The following is a 20,638-nucleotide window of genomic DNA, read 5'->3' on the forward strand; positions in this document are numbered from 1 at the left end:
CCTCCTCAGTTGCGCTTCCGGAGGTTTCCGTCTTTTTTTCCCTGTTAAACGGTCTTTTGGGGGGAGTTTTTCCACCTTCTTTTCATATTATTTATTTTTTTTCTGGACATACCACACTGACTTTTTTTGACACATTATGCTTTGAATTTTTTCAACGTGTTATACTATGGCTTTTTTTACATACTATACTATGATGTTTTTACAGTTTTTTTCAGCATAATATATTCCCTTATCCGCTGCAAGGGTTCAAGAAAAGAGGGATACCCTCTGAGGCAAATTTTGATTTGTGATATTAGGTTTTTTTGCATAAAATTGAGTTGAACTGAATGTTTTTATGCTGATTTTTAAAAAATTCCTTCTCAATACTAAGCAAACGCGTCTTTTCTCCTTAGAGAAACAAAACCAGAAGGAGCCTCTGAGTTTTTCTGACACAGCCTGACCATTCCTACCATGACTTCTAACCTCTGACCCCTAAAAAGCCCCGAAACCTCCAGATTCCTGAACTCAGCGGGCTTCATATCAACATCCACCTGGATCCAAATCAGTCCACCATCATCCCTTTTGGTGAGCCTCAAGACAAGACGTCCTCCCATCCTCCACAGCCGGTTCACTGCCTGTACGTGGTGCTTCACCTCTCTGCTTCTACAGACTCTGCGACACCTGAATATACTTGATTTTAAAGGGAACATCTTATCAGAATTTAAACGTTTATGCATTCAAATCCAACTAATCTGTTATTATTTAGTTTAAACAATCATGTCATCAAGTACATAAGAAACATAGGGCCTAATTAAGATGTAACAAAGATGCAATTTGTAGCATTTTAACAAAAAAAAAAATCAAATCACCACAGGCAGCATTTTCAAGAAGAAAGGCCGATAAAGAGCCGCCTAAGCTGTGATCATGTGCGACGAGTATTATCCAGAGGTGTGGACTTAAGTCACGTGATTCGGACTCGAGTAAGGCTCAAGTCAAAAATCCACGACTAGGCTCGATTTGACTCACAGCTAATTTTTTACTTAAACATTTATGACTCATGAGTTTACTTGAACTAGAATCATTTGACTTGAAAATACTTGATACCTTCCCCCAAATATTAAAAAGTATGTTATTTAAAAAGTGTGCCACAAATTAATGTTTTGATTAAACTAATGTTAGCCCTGTTCATTCCCACCAAGGACACACTTAAATCCCCATATCCACTTTGTTTAAAGCAATCCGACAGTATTTAAGCTGAAGGAGAGAAACGTGAAGAGCTAACGTTATGCTACTGAATGCCAGTTAGATAAAAAATATACCAATGTCACGTTCAAAAATGATGTGGCGGTCAACAAAAACCAAATTGCTGTATGTCAAACTTGGGGGTCAAAAATTACAGATGGAGATGCAAAAAACCTCCGACTTTGCACAAAATTGAAGTTTAGTCAATTAGTCGAGGCTAACTTTTCGACAGGCTTGTTTGAACAAATAACACATTTTTAAAATCATCCATATTTTTTTAGAATTTGACATATTATGCTGTTGATAAAATGGTATTGCGTTTGATGAAGGGTGCATTTTGACTTGTTTGAAACCCAAAGTTTAAGACCTGGGACTTGACTTGTGACTTTTCAGTCTTGACCCTGGACTTGTCCTGTCTTGACTCTGGACATCCATGCCTTAATTTAGGACTTAACTCTGGACTTGAGTGCAACGACTTTAGACTTACTTTGGACTTTAAAGATAACGACTTGGTCCCACCTCTTGTATTAGCTCATGTCGAGTCATACCTAATGCAAGTATTAGCAGCTTTCGGCTTCCTCCCTTTGTCTCCAGAACTAATGTAGCGTATCATTACCATTTAGAAGCGAGCATTGTGGGAAATGTGGTCTTTAAGTTGAGAGAAACCCATTATGATACACCTTTGCACCTTTGAAGAAAACTCATGAACATAAATAGTAATATATGGATACTTGATGGACCTCCACTGTGGAAGTATTTTACTTCCAAGACAAAATTAAATAATGAAAATGAACTTTTTTAAAAGGAAGTTGTGCCATTTAAAAAAAAGTGCCTTCCAGTTACTTAAAATATGACCAACTTGGCCTTAAATCTAAAGCCCACACTCACTTTAAAAAATGTAACTAGATTAAAAACTTTTTTTTTAGGTTCTTCTAATTCTTTTTTTTTCAATAACCATAAACTGGATTAATTTTGTGGAATTTTTGGGGGAAATATTTTATTTACGTGCCTGTGGATGTAAAAGCTTGTCAAATTCATCTTTGAAACGAGCCAGCTTTGGTTGGAACTGCTTTGTGTAATGTGTTGTGTAAAGTTTTTCACGTCCAAATTCTACATAATTTTGGGGGACCAATATTTTCATATCAAGGGACCATTAAAGGAGGTCCAGACAGAGGTTGGGAAACATGACATAAAAGTATTTTTATGGAATTAAAAATTGCATATGTAATATATTTGCAGCATCAAAAAAGAGCATATTTAATTTATGCGAAAAAAAAAGAAATACTGAACATGTTTTTAAGGTTAGTCTATGTTGTCTTTTTTTGTTTTTATAAATAATGTTTACAAAAAACACCAAAATACAACTTATAATATATTCTGAGCATCAAAAAAAGAGCATATTTATTGTATGCAAGAAAAAAAAAGGAATTGAATGTTGTGTTTTGGCTTTTTAGGATGATGAAGTTTTACATGACGGTGTTCATTCACATGCCGTTTCATGGGAGTGTAAAACTTTGACATGAACTGTTTGTGTCTTTAACTGTAATACAGTGTTTATGTGTCACTGCTGTCGCATGAAAACCAAAGAGGGGCTCTTTTTGCTCCCCTGTGATTTAAAAATGCTGTTATCTTGTACACTTACACCTTTAAAAAGATAATTTTTACGCTCAATCTGAAGTTGTTTTTGACCTAAAAAGACAAAGTTATTAATCACAAATCAACAGCAAAATTTGAAATGTAAATGTAGATATTCTTCTGTCATAAATTTGTTGAATCGAGCAGCAGAGGACACATTTCATCAATACTAAATGTGCTCATGCGACAGCAGTGTATGTTGTATTTATTCCTGTTTGTAGAAAGTGTGTATATATTGATGAAGCCAATCAGGGGACTGAAATATTCCAGGAAGTAAAACACCACTAGCTTCATTATCGCCAAAAATTTGAGGGAACACTGAGACATTTTCATAAATAAAAAAGTCTTTATTTCTTTACCACTATTCTGACAATGTCAGAAAAAAATTGAAAAATTAAATGTCATGGTATTCCTTCAAATTAACAGCTATAAAAACAGACATTTCACTGTCCCAGACCAAACCTTTGAGGAAATAATTACAAGTCTTTGTCATTACAATCAACACACATTTTTCCGTTATTTTTTTTTATTATTATTCATCTCTGTTTCATTTTGTGTCCCTCCTCCTGTGTGTGCGTACACAAAACCATCATGTGACTGCAGCCCGTTGCACAAACATCCTGTCATTCTCACCCGTAACAGTCGTATTGCACCAGTGTACATAACAAATGACAACCTAATGTGCAGTTGTTGTAAATAAGGGCCTTGTTTTTGTATTGTGATATAGTAGTCTGAAATTTTAACCTGTGGAATCATTGTGGGGAAAAATGGAAGATGTAAAGAGGGGAGGGATTTTTAAAAAATAAAGGGAGGGTGACTTTTTTCCACTTGTATAGAAACCTTGATAACAGCAGCTGCACACAGTTTGAATAGTTTTAAAACACCTCAGAGTGCTTGATTATTTTCACCTGTTCTTGTTTGAGAGAGAATAATCAAGCACTTTCCAGGTATTTAAAATGTGTTTGGGTGGAATGTTGTCTTGGTTTGTTGTATAGCGTCTTGCATGTTCCTCCATATACAACTATGTTATCTTAGTGTAGTCCGTAGAGTAGAAACCAGCAAAATATTAAAAAACTGCATCAGCAACACTGTGTCTGTGGATTTTCTCGCTTTAAATTCAACTTTAAATTATTTGTTTTGGTCCCAGTCTTAACTGAGTCTTGATCCCTTTTTCCAGTTTAGCTGAAGTGTTTGAGTATGAGCTGTTTCCGGAGGTCCTCTGCCTGGATGTCACGGTCCTCGGGTCTCTGTTCGATGCTCTCGGGCTGTTCCAGAGGGTCGGTTCTCTCCAGAGTCCAGGCGTCCAGCCCTGACTGCAGGGAGGCGTTGTGGAGGACGCAGCAGGCCAGCAGGATGGATGAACTCCTCTCTGGAGAATACTGCAGGACAGGACAGGACAGGAGACAGGATAGTGAGGTACGATGATGAGGATGCAAAAGTTAGTCTGATCTTTTTTGTATTCACATGCAATAAGAGTTTGCAATGGTTAGGGATATTTTCAAGATCGATTCCTTTGAAGATTATTTTCCATCCTGCTCCTGGTGTAAAACAACAAACTTCCTGTAAGAAATGTGATATTTTAACAATTCCTTATGTGTCCGCAAATACAGACAACTCTAGAAACTACAGGATAAAAGGCATCATATGTGGACAGTATTCTTGACAATTTGGTATCAATATAATCCATAAAAATAAACTTTTAAGGTACAAACTTTACATTTTGGATTTTCAACTTGCTACCAGTCTCCATTGATTTGCTGTAATATTTTAGTTGGAGGAGACCTTGGGAAAGTAAAAACACATAAAAAATATAAATACAATTGAATATAACACCCAAAACTCAGAATGCTTTAACAAATAGAACAATACTTGAATGTTTATCAAAATAATTGGCAGTTAATTTTCTATCAATCAACTGCTTGTAAAAACTCTTTGGTAATTTAATTTATAACAAATCATCGTATTTTTCAAACTCTTCTTGTGATTTTCATGCAAAAAAACTAATTTGAGAAGTACCTAAAGCTGTCAGATAAATGTAGTGCTGTAAAAAGCACAATATTTCCCTCTGAAATGTGGTGGAGTAAAAGTATGAAAGTAACAGGAAAAATAAATACTCAAGTAAAGTACAAGTACTTCAAATTCATATTTAAGTTCAGTACTTGAGTAAATGTACTTGGTTACATTCCACCTTTGTGTACCTGAAGCGATCTTTTGCTGCTGTCCAAACATCTGAATCTGGTCTGGATGGCTCTGAAGGTTCTGTCCACGATCTCATGTGTCGCAGAGTGAGCCAGATTATACTGAAACTCTGCAGGCGACTCTGGGCAGTCGACGGGTGTCATCAGCCACTTCTTTAGAGGGTAACGACGGTCACCTAGGAAACAGAAATCAAAAAGAGCTTTATTCCTCTTTTGAAATGGTTCAGACTGCACTGAATGACGGAAGAAATCTGAAATATGTGTCTCACCCAGCAGCCAGCCGTCCTCTACGTCCTGCAGCTGTTTGCTGAGAGCAGATCTCTCTAAAACATCTGTGTCTTTGAGTCCACCTGGCCAGTGTGTTTCTGCGCTGAGTAACAATCCTCTGGCATCACAAACCAGCTGACAGCCCACAGAGTGAAAGCCCTTCTTGTTCACGTATGACGAGTCTTCGCTGTTAGGAGCTTTGATGGTGACCTGGAGGTGAAGTGACAAGAAAATCAGTCAGACTGTCACCTGTAAAATTATTAGGAAAAAGAGGGGGGGGGGGGGGGGGGGGGGGGATCATAATAATAATATTTTAAAAACACCAAAACCTTCAAAATATTAGAAAAAAATAAAAATCATCCCAAAAACTCAAAATTATTCTACAAATAAAAATGATGAAAAATAGAAAGAAAAACACCCCCCAACTCAAAATTATTAGAAATAAATAAACAAATGCTAAAAAAAAAAACCTTTAAACTATAGATTTTAGAAAAATAAAATAGAACCGAGTAACTGTATTTAGTTACATTCTACCACTGTTAATAACTCAAACCTGAACACAGTCCAGCACCCCGAGAACTCCTGGAAATCCTGCCACTCTCTGAAACTGCTGGAGGGACTGCTCTGTGGTGGAAGGATCTCTGGAAGAGAAACATTATTGTTGCTGTTATCATACATTTTATTTCTCTTATTATTGTTTTTAATATTTTTGTGTTATTGTTGGTATCACCTGTTGAAGGTGATAAACTGTGGAGCCTTTTCCACCAGGGCTTTGGTCACATTAGACACACATCTCGACATTGACGCCTGGCTGATCCCTATCGTGTCTCCCATAGATGTCTGGAAGGAGCCAGATGTGTAGAAGCCCAAAGCAGCCAACACCTGGACCTCAGGGCTGATGGCTCTGGAGCGCTGGGTACGTCTGCAGAGAGCCTGACAGAAATCACACATACATAAATACATTTAAATCAATAGATAATAGTGTGTTTATTCAAAACTGAGGCTTGGCACATGCACACCTCTCTGAGTAACTCCACCAGATACAGAATAAAGTCTCGGGGGAAGCCAAAGTGCGTGAGGAGGAACTCGTCAGGGACAGAGTCCAGGTCAAAGCGGTCCAGTGTCTTGTGGCCTCGACCGTGTAAGAGAAGATCACAGTCCAAGATGGCTATAGGGATCGCCATGCTGTGGGTAATAACATATTACAAGTATTTTATTGTATTACAATTTATTTGATATTTATAGAGGATTATTTTCATACTGTAAACGTGCACACAACAAAGTTACTTCCACTTTGTTCTTGGCATCAATAACATATGCTTGTATGAATTTTATACCCGACTGATACTGAAATCTACAAATTTGTGTGATTAGGGACTGCTCGTCATCTATGAAAGGGAAGAGGGTGGTTGATTTGGCTTAGGGGAAAGACATTCAACTTTAAATAGTTATATTTTATATTTTATTTTAAATATCCTAGGAACCCCAAAGCCTGCGAGAGGGTTTTAAGTGCATGTTTTCTTTAAAAATCTCCAAATTGCAGTCCCTAATATGTAAAAAACAAACAAAATAAAACATATAAGTAACAATAAAACAGAAAAACTAAGAAATCAAATAATAGTAAGTAGTAACAACTGAGCACATTGTTGGTTTTTTTTTGTTTTTTTTTCAAAAACATAGGAATAAGGCAGTGAGCAACTTGGTAAGACATGGTCCACAGATAGGGAAAAGACAACAGCTAGGGGGAAACTATAATTATAATTCTATAACGCTAAAAATTGCATATTTAAAAATATGTAACAGAATTATATAATGATTTTTAGCAGTTTTTCCAGGGGTAATTGGGGTAATTTCTTCTTCAATTGTTCATTGCAGTCCTCCTATGATTTTGAAAGAAATCATCCAATTTGTTCCTGTTACAGAGTGATAAACACTCACTCCCAGTGCATTAAACATTATTAGAATTGCCTCCTTCATTTTACACCACCCCCTCCGCTGTCAATGATAACGAACAGTCTCTAAACAGTTTGTAAAACACCATAAACTATAATATAAAAAATGAAGTGACAATGTAATGGTTGATTATACCGATTTAATTTTGTTTCATTTTATTACAGAACGAATATAGTACTCGTTGACTGAAAAATCGTGTCAGATTCTGACTTAATCGCATGTAAAAACAGTCCTCGTGTTTTAAAGTTGGCGTTTGTTGTCACTGTATAACTGAATCAGTCAACATGCTAACTAGCTAGCTTTTTACCTAGCATTAAAGCATTCCTAATTTCAGCTATGTGTGTTTTTGAGGCAAGACTACGAACATACGCAGCTGAATAGCTCTAAAATGTAGCCATATTTCATTTCGTTTGCGTTAATAAAGAAAGAGCTTTTACCTTTAAAAATGCAGCATTTCACAACCAAAACAAAACACAGGAACAATCAACCCGTGACGCTCATTCGCAGATTCGACACAGGAAGTGGCGTAGTGTATTTTAAGTACAGATTACGGATTTATAGCAACAAAAAGGTAATAAAAACCTTACGTTATCTTGTTAATATTCACTAAATATAACTGTCGTGTCTCGTGTTTTATCGGTCGACGATATACATTTTATAGACCTGAAAAAAAAAAAAATCAACGAAAGTGCCTTTGCGAAAGTGCTGCTATCCAAACACGTCGACATGGAGAAGATAAACAGAAAAGTAGCACAGTCGCTGCTGACGTTGTGTACGTCTGAATTTGGCATGTAAATGTTTGTGTAACGCAGCGTTGCGTGCCATATTTCCTAAATAAATTAGTGTTTTATTGAAGCTCCGCCGCCAAGGGAGAAGCTAATGTAAGTTTAGCTGTTTTGTGGTGGAGTTAAAGTGCGTGTTATTTAGCTAGCTAGTCAACATTAGCCACATGCTAATGCTAGTTGGTTAGTGAGTCACCTATTCAGTGGCTGAGCCTCCTCTTTGTGGGACAAAAACGTTTAGAAATTAGCATTAATATGTCAGTATTGTGCTGTTTTAATTTTCAAGGTGTACCGGCGTACCGTGTAAGATGGTTGTCAGTATTTTTTCGTTTAACATGACCTCTATATATTATTCGGACAGTTTCATGTCAACGTAGAGGCCTCACTTGCTATCCTATAACGTAAACATGCTATACGGAGGGTTAAAAACAACAGTTTTAGACATATTTTTTCTGCTAACACCAATGAGTGCATTCTCATAATATTTTTACTGATTCCAGTTGAACTGTTAAATTGCTAGATAGCAAAGGACTTTATATATGTGGTCAAAATGGCTTGTTTTGGTTCATATTTGGCATGTTTATGGTTACTACTCTTATTTGTTGAAGAAACGTAAGGTGTGGATATATTGTGTGTACATTTATACATATGTTAGTTGAGATTTATTTAACTTGTCTCGTCAGTTATTTGGTTTTCATAAATTTAATTAAATAGTTTCTGCATCCTGCGGGAAACAATCATTTGACAGGCTGTGGAGGGAGGGGCATTAAGTGGGTGAACTTAATAATGAGAAACACTTAAGGGGGAGATGGGTCAACTACACAGGTCATGGGACTTTATGCCAACATTCAGAAATATTCTCATGTAGGAAAATACAAAATGTAATCCTAGGTGAAAAAAGTAGCTGGCCATGACATATGTGTTGTCTTTTTTTATGTTTATTATAGAAAATTGTTTTTCAAGGATGATTTTATATATTCTTGTTGAACAATAATGATTTGATCCTCACAACATTAATAATTAGGTATTCAATGTCTGATACATTGCCAAGATAAGGTTATTAAATCAGCAATCATCACTCACAGATATACTAATGTTTTTAGGACTATTCTCTACAGTAATAATATAAAGGCATGAAACATTTATTACTTCTTTTTTTTTTTTTTGCTTCATTGCACCACACAAATTGTTCACTCTACCAACCAAAGTTATCTATAATAGGATAGTGATATTGTAGGAGCACCACAGTGATGATGCCATTATAAAAACAGGAATTAAATGTTTCATTTTATAAATTTTAATAGGTCGTTGTTTATTCAAAGACTAGGTTTGTGTTAGGTATGTAAATAACAATTGTTCAGTTTTGTCTTTCACTTTTAAAAAAAACCTACTGTGCAGAAAAATAAAAGAATGTATCTAATTAATTGTTAATAAAATGCTTTAGAAGTTGGCATGTGAACTATTGAATGTAGAGGAAAATGTTGAATTTGTACCCTAAATGGGCAGTTTATCTCAGGAGATACAATTTGTCATTTGGAAACTAAAGGTCACATTTTGACAAAAATTATGAAATCCAGTTATTTTAGCCCAGATACATCGGAAAATAGCAATTAATAATAATTTTCAAAAATATTTGTATGTGCCTGCCCATTTAAGGGTCAACTATAATTTTGGATGCAGTGGCAATTTTTGGCCTGGTACCGTAAATACTTGAATGTCTTCGACTAACAGATTGTCCTCAAAAGATTTTATTAACAGCAAAAAGTGGATTAAAAACACTAATTTCAGTTATGTTCATTTCTTGTTTGATTTCAGGGTCGTGACAACATGGACAGTGGCCTGAGTCCCCAGGATAAAAAAGACTTGGACAAGTTCATTAAATTCTTTGCCTTGAAGGTAAAATGCCTGAAGTATGATGCTCCTGTTACTTGTGCTCACAGCTTTAAAATAGTGTTTAAACATATTTAAAGCAACATGTCTTTCCATAAACAATGTTAATGTGACTCTGGATACTTCTTTAAACTGACTTATAAATGTTTCTTATGTCGTGTTTGTAGACTGTCCAGGTGATTGTCCAAGCTCGTCTTGGAGAGAAGATCTGCACTCGCTCGTCCTCATCGCCGACTGGCTCTGACTGGGTAAAATAATTTAGTTGTTCTATTACATTTTGCTATTGTAATGATTAGAAGGATTTACAGTTCACTGTAGATCTTCACATATATATCTAGCTGCTTGGACTGTCAGTTTTTGTCTGTAAAAGTGTGTAAGTTCAACTTCAAATCATTTTGCTATTATTATAATTTTTTTCCAGTTTAATTTGGCTATCAAAGACATCCCAGAAGTGACTCATGAAGCCAAGAAGGCGCTGGCCGGCCAACTTCCAGGCATCGGACGCTCCATGTGTGTTGAGATCTCCCTGAAGACTTCAGAGGTAAAAACACCCTCGACAAGGAAAACTCAGATCATCTACAGCCGTTCATTCTCTTTGAATTCTCAATGATGCAGGGACTTTAACATAAGCTTTTTATTGGAGAAGGTGATAAGATATCTGTTGACAACAGAATTTAGTATCCCTATATAGCTGTGTGAGTCATAAAATAATTATCCCTGTACGTAAATGTCACCAGTGTTTTATACATTTTAACAGTAAACACATTAACTCCTTTATGTATAAACAGTTTTAAAGAAATAAACATTTATTTTTCATTGCACTTGAACGTTGATCTTTCTTTTTTTGTGTGTCACTCAGGGAGACTCGATGGAGTTAGAGACTTGGTGCCTGGAGATGAATGAAAAGTGAGTGGATTTTGCTTGTTTTTACTTTTGTTAGTGGTCAAATGTTTAAGAAAATAAGAAGTTTACCAGATTGTCTTAGCCTCTGTGAAGTATGCACATGGTTAGCCTTGAGGACCACAGATCTGTATCAGAGGTAACAGACCCCAATACTGTGCTGTTATGTTCATTTCATCATGTGTTGCCCTTGTGACGATGTGTACTACAGCTTTGTGAGCAAATAAACAACAGAGAAGCACAAAATTAAAATCACAGCCAGCAGTTTCAGTAAAAAGTGCTGATGCGACAGCGAGTGTTGGATGCTTTAAATTATAAATGGTTTATTTAGTCTCTTTTTTGTGACATTTTGAGTTATATCACATCTTTGAAGTGTTTCTGCTGTTTGAAAACTGCTGCCTGCCAACCTTTTCACAACAGATCTACATGACAATACATGAGATGACACAAAACACAAAAAAAGAAAACTGGCTTAATTCTGGCTTAATATTGAGCTGCAATTTTTATGTCAGACTGTTAGATTAATTTCAGTGTAGACTTACTCTATCCTAGTAAGTTGAAATTTATTTGAGATACTGCCACACTGCTGATGAGTTACTGTCTGTCTCTATTGTAGGTGTGATAAGGACATCAAGGTGTCATACACAGTTTACAACCGTCTGTCTGTCCTCCTGAAGTCTCTGCTGGCCATCACCAGAGTCACACCTGCGTATAAACTCTCCAGAAAGCAGGGACACGATTATGTCATATTATACAGGTGAGTGCGGACTCTACCTGTCCTGATAAACAGCTGGTTTAACTACAAAGCTACACCAGCTTTGTTCTGTCTCCTGTTCCATTAAGTTCACATTTCACCATCTGTTTCTGTCTCTCTTATGTTTAGGATTTATTTCGGAGAAGTTCAGTTGAGTGGATTAGGAGAAGGTAACTGTAAAAACTCTGCTTCTTGACTGACATGTTTTAAATCTTTGAATAGGTGTAACAGCCCCAGGCGCACACATTGTACTGTAGACTTTACAAAATACAGGTTACACAGTGGTGTACTTAAACCTCACAGACCGAGGTGCTAAAGAGCTTAAATTTTTTTAAAAATTGCAGTTTTTTACTTTTTACTGGAAAGAAATGGAATTTTATTGTGTTTCTTTTTTCTTCTAGTACTTGCCACATGAAAAATGTCCAGATACTAATAGTCTTGAAGTACTGAAGTCTGGAAGTTTAATAGTCTCGTAGTCACATCATAAACACATACATTAAAACACCAAATAACATGCATGATCTTTAAGAGTAGTTTCCTTGTTAAAGGCATAATTATGTAATAATGTAATAATAATTGTAACATGTAAGACCTAAAACAGCATATTTTTTTGTAAATGAGCCAGAAGTTTCATTGAAAATTTCCCTTAACTTTTGTATCAAATTCAGTTTAAATATGTAATCAAATTCACACCTTTCACATTAGCTTATGTGGTTGTTATAGTGAAGTTTGTTGTTTGTTTTAAAGGTTTTCAGACGGTGCGTGTCGGCGTCGTTGGCACTCCTGTCGGCACAGTCACACTTTCATGTGCTTACCGCACCAACCTGGCATTTATGTCCAACAGGTAACTAGCACACTATGTTTGATACAGCATCATCCTATTACACAGAAAATAGAAACGTGCTCATTTTTTCTTTCCTAATACAGATACTTGAACTTGAAAATCGGCCAACATAAAGTACAGATCTCATACCAATGTACAAAAAAAAGAATAATTTTCAGGAAATATAGATGTGAAATTTTGCTATCATGGCTGTATGACACAGCTCAGGTTAAACTCTTTGTAAAACATATAAACTTTTGCTATCAGTTAACGCTACATTATTTTCCTGAAATCAGTTATTTTTAGCTGCTTTTAACTGTAAACAAGGCAACTGTTTGAGAGCGGCAAAGAAAATTATGTGGTATCAAACCAATGCATTGAGTCATGTACTCGCCGATCCTCGATCCTGCATTTTAGGCAGTATCTGAGGCATTTTCAATATTCTGTTGGAACAACTCTGTGAAGAAAGTTATTTATTGCTTTTTAAAGTTCAAACGTGCATAACCAGTCTGTTGTATAACTTTTCACTCAAAACAATTTTTGAAATGTCCTCTCTCTGCAGACAGTTTGAGCGGTCGGCTCCGATCATGGGGATCATTGTAGATCACTTTGTGGATCCTCCCTGCAGCAGCCAGCGACCTGCAAACATGGGGCATCCCTGCAACTACAGGTAGTGACAGGAATCAGTGGAAATGCACAGAACCATTGTTTTTTTTTTAATGAAAGTCCTGACATTATTCACCCACAAAGTCAAATAACCACCAAACACACAGTGATCAGTTTATTCTCAGGCTGTTTGTAAACAATCAAGAGCTTTTATTTGTGATTCGGGCTTTGGAGGTGACAGTTAGCAATACTCTGATTGCATTTTTAAGCATACGACTCAGCTGCAACTGCTGAGTGAACAAACATTTTAGGCTGCCTGAAAAGAGAAATGACAAAATGAGGTCAGCTCTCCATCAGCTTATAAATTTTCTACCTTCCTGCTGGAGTTTTCATCATCTGAATTGTGTGTGTGTGTGTGTGTGTGTGTGTGTGTTCAGAGCTCCAGATGAGGAGGACGGAGGATATGCAGGAGTTCAGGATTCCCAGGAGGTCTGCACCACCTCCTTCTCCACCTCCCCTCCCTCTCAGGTAAGAGGACCTCTCCCTCGCTCCTCTTCACCGTTTCTTTCTTTATCCTGTGACTCTTCTCTCCATTTTCATACCTGTTTTTTATTTCACCTTCTCTTTTCTCTCTCTGTCTGTTTTCTTTCCTGTTGTCTTTCTATTGTATGTTTGTGTGTGCGTGTGTGTCGGCACTATCTCAGTGTGTGTGTACACTGAGTCCTTCGCCCTCTAAACTGTCCAAGCCCCTCCCTCTGGACAGTCTGCCGCTTCCATTGGCTCCTGGACTTGTCACTCACACTGTGAGTCTATACTGGCCACTGTGAGATTGGGACTGTGTGTGAAACTGTGCTAAAATAACACTCGTCACTCTGTTTTCTCATTCATTTGGGGTGTGTGTTGCTCCCTGGTGTGTCAGAGTTGCATCATTTTCACTGCCATCCGTTTGGACTGTGTTTAAAGTTTTATCACTTGCTTTAATGCAGAGCTTTATGCACAGTAGAGCTGTTTTATCCTGATTTCTTATCATCTCCATCACATTTAGCAAAGTAGTTAATAACAGAACCATCTCTAGTGCATACCTCTGATCTTCTGATGACACTGTGTGTCTACAATGTTACAATGAATTGTTTTGTGTCTAATATTGCCTCCTCTGTCTCTCTGTCTGTCTCTGTAGCTGTATGCTTCCAGGTTATCATATCAGCCTCCAGCTCTAGCAGGAGCTGCTGAGATTTGTCACCCTGCTGCCAATCCAAACCAGGTGATACACATACGTCCGTCACCAAGCTATTCACTTCCCGATCCATATACAGATATATCTGTGACACGTCACCGTAAATGTAACAAGAATTCCACAAATTACAAATGATCTGTTAGTGGTAATCTAGAGACAGTGGGCCTCAATCACCAATATTTTCAAGTGCGTAGAAAAGTCAACATCAGATTCACGACATGTTCTTAAACTGCAGAATTGTGTTCTTATAATGCTGAATCCCGTTGACCTCTTAAGTTGAAATTATATGACGAGTTGAACCTTTTTAGCATCGGTAAACACTCAATCCATAAAAAAACTTTTTGAGAGTGTAGGGCTGTGTGCACCTTCACAAATTGAAAATAAAAATTGAGAGAAATAAGTCAGAAATGTCCAAACTCTTCAGATCTAAAAAGGGTGAAGCAGCAGAGTCCAAAAGTAAAAAAAAAAACTTAAGTAGTTCTGAAATGGGAATTATTTCTACAGGGAGTGAACGCCAAACAAGCTGTTATATTTAGCAGCATCAGCAGTGAATATAAAATAACAGAAACAAAAAAGATACATGGGGTACTGTTACACGCTAACTTAACACTGTATCCAGAGAAGAAGAAGCAAAAAAAAGAAAAGAAAAAAAAGAGGTGTGAGGCCAAAAAAATACACTGACACTGATCACTGGAGGGGGACAGGTTTGCCCTCATCACTCTGCAAATAGATTTACATGATCACCGAAGATGTGTTCACTTGTCAGGACATGATCTGCTACACCTTGTAGCGGTTAATCTGTCATTGCGTCAGTGGATCGAGGGTGCAGAACAGGCTTTGACTTTAGGCCTATAAATAACAAAATAAATCACTAAGTACTTAATGTCCAAAAGAGGAGGGAGAGGTTAGACTTGTTATTTCTTTTGTCAATATTAAAAAAGCCTTTAATAAATGGGCTTGCAACATGTAGCATTTATTTTGCATTTCAGCACTCCAATGTGCAAAGGTGTGCTTATGAATTTGTGTAAATTTTGTTCTAATTTTAGAACAAATCCCACATAAGAAAACAGAGAATCTTAATTAAAAATGTGTGTGGGTTTTTAAGAAGAAATTTCTTCTTAAGGATGGTTGTTGAATGAGGCTCAGTGTTTCCATTTCACAGGAGTTATAGAGTAGAAACTCTCATGTTTAAATTTAAATCACAGGTTTCCACTCTGTCTACTATAACTCTGCTCTCTTCTTCCTCCTCAGATGTTGCATGCTGGGAAGGATCATGGAGGGGTTGTGTTGGTTCCCACGCAGCCTCTTCATGCAGCTGATGCTCATCTGACAGCAGAGCATGCCGCCAACACACCTGGCAGCAGGTAATTCTCTCCTGAAATCACAGCAATTCAGCATCTATAATATGCTGAAATCTTAACTGGCACGAGGGAAACATTGTAGCTGCATAAGTGAATTTTTTTTGTCCCATAATACATATAAGATATTGGGATTGTCAATATCTAAACAAGAACTCGGTCATCTCTCCTCTCAGTGGTGATGATGACGGCCTGTCGCACAGCGGAGAAAGACGGAGGGATGAAGGGAGGAGGAGTGTTTCTCCCTCTGACCCTGTGGAGTCTCTCAACGCATTTACAAGGAAAATCGGAGCCTTTGTCAATAAACCCAACACACAGGTAAATCAAATATGATTCTTTGACTTAAAGATTTGAAGCATAAAACTGTATTTCCTGTGTTTTATTACTGCTCATCATATTGAAGTTATCATCACAATTTTTTATGTAGTGTAATCGCTGCATTGAGTGCACTGATTTTAGTCATGTGTCTATATGTGTGTGTGTGTGTGTGTGTGTGTGTGTGTGTGTGTGTGTGTGTGTGTGTGTGTAGATAACGGCAGCCAGTCTGGACCTGCCATTTGCTGAGTTTGCTCCTCGAGGCCTGGACTCAGAGGAGAATGATCCCATGGTAACCATTAGGAAGAGGATAATGTCACAAAAATGCCTTCAGGAAACGTTTGACAGATACGTTGGCATACATTTCCTACAATTGGCATATTCTGTTTGTGTGCAGGTGCAGCCTCCAGACTCTCCTCCGTGCCCGTCCCCCCTGCAGGCCAGCCTCCATTCTCAGGGCTCAGAGGGATCGGGGCAGCAGGATGACTTTGTCATGGTCGACTTTGTACGTACACATTGCACTGTTCTCTTCTTTCTGCTCCCTACTGCCCAGGCTTTCCATGAGTGGTTTAGAAAAGCACTATAGAAAAAAGTTCAAGAAGCGCGCACATCCAAAAGAGATAAAGACGAGGCGCTGGACAAAGCAAAAACAGATATGTAACAGATATCCCTTCCATGAAAGTTTATTCGATTACCTCCACACGTGAGATGTTACTGGCTTTAGCTCTTCCTCAGACTTCCTCTGAGCCTGACATTTAGGTAAAGCAGTGAAGTACTCTCAAAATAGCAGACGCCCAGTCTCATATTGATTTTTTTTAGGTGGCTAAAATAAAGAAAACTGCAGCCACATTCACAGTAACACATCACTTAGCTTCTACAACATGAGACTCCAACTTGCTATGTTTTTTTTATATTTAAAGAAAGTTTTGTTAATGTAAGATTGGGAAATTTCAACAATGTCTCTGTGTGTGCAGCGTCCAGCCTTCTCTAAAGACGACTTGTTGCCGATGGATCTGGGAACTTTCTACAGAGAGTTTCAAAACCCTCCACAGCTGGCCAGCCTCTCACTACACATCAGCTCCCAGTCAATGGCCGATGACCTGGTAACGTTTTTTAATGTTTTAGGTCTTTTTTTTTTAATCAAGATTCTTTTTATAATGTGTTTGGTAAAAAATGTAACATATACATTCACTGGACAGACATTTTTTTCTCCCCTTCTCCCTCCCTTCCCCTCATCCTGAACACCTGCACACAATAGCCAGAAAGTTAAGAAATAATACATAAATGCACATACACACATATACGTTCACATATTACTCACTACGAATTATTTTTATCTACGTTTAGAGCTTCAAAGTGAGCTAAGAAAGGCATCAAAGACTTTCTGAGTTGATCCCTTTATAGTATACTGAATCCTCTCTAGTTGGACAAAATACACAACCTCTCTCACCCAATCTCCAAATACAGGTGGCAGTGGTGCTTTCCAAAAAGTTACCATGTTGGCTTGCAGCTCAGTCAAGCTGGCATTTCATTCCAAACAAGGGCACAAATGGACATTGTTGCAAATGTTGACGTTCCCAAAAACTGCTCAGTTTTGGACAGAAACGTGTGTGTCAGGGTGGCAGGTTCTTGCCGACATCGGTCACATGTGGTGTCAAGGTCTGCTGTAATCTTGCACGGTTTTGCTTTAATCCAGTGCAGACAATGTATAATTTTAAATTAAACTACTATTCAACTACTACATGTTTAAGACAAATAGACAAAGAACAGATTATGACTATTATTTTTGCCACAGTTTTTGAAATTTGTTCACCTAGATCTCCCTCTCGGTTATTCTGGAGGGACTCCAGTGTCATCACATTATACTGTGTGCAACAACTGATAAATTATATGTATAGCTCGCTTTGCATCTATTTACAATTGACAATATCGTCCAAAAGGGACGGAGATGGACATGAGGAAAAGAGGTATTCCAGGCAGTAACATTTCTAAGCTGCAGATATCTATAAAAATGAGCTCTAGAAATATTACATTTTTGTACTAATCGGTCAAAAGAGTTTAACACACTGTCACAGAAGAGATCATACGTTGACATAATTCATGTTTTTGACTGAAATACTGAAACTGAATATATGGGGCGCCTGGTGCCTCAGTGGATAGAGCGGCACCCCATGTACAGAGGCTGTGTCCTCGCCACAGCGGCCGCGGGTTCAGATCCAGCCTCTGCCCTCTGCTGCATGTCTCTCCCCTCTCTCTTTCTCTCCCCCTTTCTCACTCACACTGTCCTGTCAATTAAAGTCAATAAAAGATCAAAAAATAAACTTACAAAATAAAAAAGAAGCAACTAAATATATGTTAGTTTAACAGAAATGTGTGTTTTCTGTGTGCAGGACTCGCTGCCAGAGAAATTGGCCGTTTATGAGAAAAACATCGACGAGTTTGACGCTTTTGTGGACATGCTCCAATAGAGGAGGAGGACTACATGTGCGGACAGACTAAACGGATGGTGGCAAATGATACTGAAAAATATTGAATGAAAGGAAGAAGCTGACTGGAGGCTCTGTAATCATTTGTCCTGTGAGAATCAGACTAAATCACCATATTCAATATGAAGCTCCTCATTTCTGACATTTCCCCCTCTCTTACCCTCCTGTCAGGCACGTTCACCTCGCTTAACAGCTTGTACAGTCCACTGTAAATACTGTATTATCTCCTCCGACACTGGCATACCCCCTCTCTGGTCTGGTAGTGTTAATTTAATCTATTATTTTCTATGTGGCACAAATCTCGTCATCAGTGTTTAATCAGGACTTCAATCAACTCTGTCACGTTAGACAGCCATGCAATTCACGGACGGACTATCTGCACTTTTTGTTAAACTGTAGTTCACAAAACTTCCTCCCTGCTGAACACTGCTCGCCTCCTGAAGGTTTCCTTTGGCCTTTCTGATCATATCCGAGGTGAAAAATCTGTGAAACACACTTCAAATCTTGGAGAGGTGGTCAAATAAATTGCACTTAGCCTCACAGTGGATACCAGTCCTTTGCAAATAAGTGTTGTAATTAAGAAACTTCCTGCTTTACATTCTCAAAATTGACAAAAAGCAGTTGTGGGGTTCTCAAAGGCATCTTGATTATAAGTCTGTCATTCATATCCTCGAGCCATTTGTTCCCAGCTGGTCTGGGCATTTAACCCTCTGAAACCTGGAGCAACACAGCTTTTCTCGTGCTGCTGTCAGGCGCCTCTCAAAAATATTTAAACCTTTGAGCCCTGAGCAAATTGATGCGATTTCTTTCAGAAACATGAGGAAAATGGTAATGAGCAACTTGGTAGAAATGTTCCACAAATTGCAAGAAATTACTAGATTTAAGATCTTGTTTTTTTTTAAGCGAGGGAAAAATGTCTAGGGGAATTTTTTTTATAGTTAACACAGTTACATTGAAAAATGATACTCCAGAATTATTAGAATTCCTTGGCACTTTTTCCTCATATATTTCAACTAATTTTCAGGTAATATTTTTACATTTTTTGCTAATTTTTGGGTCATGTTTTTCCTTAGTTACTCATTGCCTTCTTCTAATGTTTTTGGAGAAAAAAAATCATGCCAATTTGCTCAGGTATTCAAAGGGGTAAAACGGCCAACTTTAATGTTTGCAAATGGGCCCCGAATGCAATAAAAAAAAGTGAATTAAATTCTCTCCTAATATGTACAGAAGGCACATTTTCCATGCTGAAGCAACTTGTGAACGACACTCTGCTGCCAGTTTGTTGTATTCGACTTAGCTACCTAATATTCTGGCAGCAGTGTGTTTTTCCTCCAGGCTGAACAACATGCATATATATATTTGGGGGGTTTTGTAAAGGTCTGATAAACATTTCCAGCTGTCCACAGAAGGGGCCGGGGTCACCATCCATGACTGTTTGAGTTTGGTTGAAAGCTTTAATTTAAACTTTTCTTTGCTGTTGGTCTAGATGTCCTAATAAAGCATGGCTGCTCTGTTGAAACTACTGATGTCTCTCATCAAGTGACCCAGGACAGATGTCTTAACCCACCGTGCAACGTCGTTCTCCTGCATGAAAAGGTATTTATTAAAGGAGAACTTAAGACCAGGCGTTCACATGGTTTTCTACAGGTGGCTGCAGGTGAAACTATGAGGTGGATGTGAAATAATAGGAGAGGCACATAACCTGTTAGAATAATGCACAGGTGGTTTTGGTTTATTGGAAATTTCACTTTTTCCAGTCAGTCAGTGTCAGTCAAAAGCACATTTATAAGTTTAATTAAATGATTAATTTTGTCGTTTTTATTTACATTGTAGGCATCATTTCCCTGTGTTAATCTTTAAATTTCATCCTTAATTGTGAAGCGGTAACAATAAGTTTATGTTGCAGGAAAGGTGAGGGGATACCTGTTCGCCCTCAGGCGATGAGCTTACCAGGCAAGTTAAAGGGAATACTTTACCCCAAAAATGACCATATGCATATCAGTTTCTTACCCTTTGTTACACTGAATTTGTGAACAAAATAGTTTTCTGTCATATGCTCAGTACTTTCTAAACAGACAGTTCTGTCTGTTGGGAAACTGAACTATAAGTGAATTTTACACTCCATTCAAGCACAGTCGCTCTTATGGTATTTTATGGTATTTAACCGAATGTTAGCGTTCAGATGAGCTGAACATGAAAAAAGTCAAATCCTGGCG

The 20,638-nt window shown here is 37.7% G+C and overlaps 3 protein-coding genes across 5 annotated transcripts in view; 2 read left to right on the forward strand and 1 right to left on the reverse strand.

Annotated features, from left to right (window-relative positions):
* creb3l1 (cAMP responsive element binding protein 3-like 1) overlaps positions 1 to 2,135 on the forward strand; it is a 42,293-nt gene extending 40,158 nt beyond the window's left edge. For both annotated transcript variants that reach the window (XM_042513150.1, XM_042513149.1), the window contains one exon: positions 393 to 2,135. In XM_042513150.1, the coding sequence (XP_042369084.1) occupies positions 393 to 429 (37 nt within the window). In that variant the 3' untranslated portion in view covers positions 430 to 2,135. The remainder of the gene's footprint in view (positions 1 to 392) is intronic.
* Positions 2,136 to 2,559: 424 nt separating this feature from the next.
* Positions 2,560 to 7,780, reverse strand: harbi1 (harbinger transposase derived 1). The gene is made up of 7 exons (XM_042513151.1): positions 7,712 to 7,780; positions 6,341 to 6,506; positions 6,052 to 6,254; positions 5,875 to 5,962; positions 5,324 to 5,531; positions 5,055 to 5,230; positions 2,560 to 4,235 (listed from the first exon to the last, which is right to left on the reverse strand). The coding sequence occupies exons 2-7, from the start codon at positions 6,503 to 6,505 to the stop codon at positions 4,035 to 4,037; spliced, it is 1,041 nt and encodes a 346-aa protein (XP_042369085.1). The 5' UTR covers position 6,506; positions 7,712 to 7,780; the 3' UTR covers positions 2,560 to 4,034.
* Positions 7,781 to 8,000: 220 nt separating this feature from the next.
* On the forward strand, positions 8,001 to 19,254 carry atg13 (ATG13 autophagy related 13 homolog (S. cerevisiae)). 2 transcript variants are annotated; one of them, XM_042512982.1, is made up of 18 exons: positions 8,001 to 8,155; positions 9,872 to 9,952; positions 10,114 to 10,194; positions 10,368 to 10,487; positions 10,806 to 10,852; positions 11,463 to 11,603; positions 11,730 to 11,770; positions 12,348 to 12,444; positions 12,986 to 13,093; positions 13,467 to 13,557; positions 13,734 to 13,832; positions 14,207 to 14,290; positions 15,515 to 15,627; positions 15,798 to 15,939; positions 16,151 to 16,228; positions 16,334 to 16,441; positions 16,911 to 17,039; positions 18,327 to 19,254. In XM_042512982.1, exons 2-18 carry the CDS (start codon positions 9,884 to 9,886, stop codon positions 18,402 to 18,404), a joined length of 1,626 nt encoding a protein of 541 aa, XP_042368916.1. In that variant the 5' UTR covers positions 8,001 to 8,155; positions 9,872 to 9,883; the 3' UTR covers positions 18,405 to 19,254. The 2 variants fall into 2 exon arrangements, with proteins under 2 accessions (XP_042368916.1, XP_042368917.1); XM_042512983.1 differs by lacking the exon at positions 13,734 to 13,832.
* Positions 19,255 to 20,638: the final 1,384 nt, after the last annotated feature.

The sequence above is a fragment of the Plectropomus leopardus genome, chromosome 24, assembly GCF_008729295.1.
Source record: "Plectropomus leopardus isolate mb chromosome 24, YSFRI_Pleo_2.0, whole genome shotgun sequence".
NCBI classification, from domain to species: domain Eukaryota; kingdom Metazoa; phylum Chordata; class Actinopteri; order Perciformes; family Serranidae; genus Plectropomus; species Plectropomus leopardus.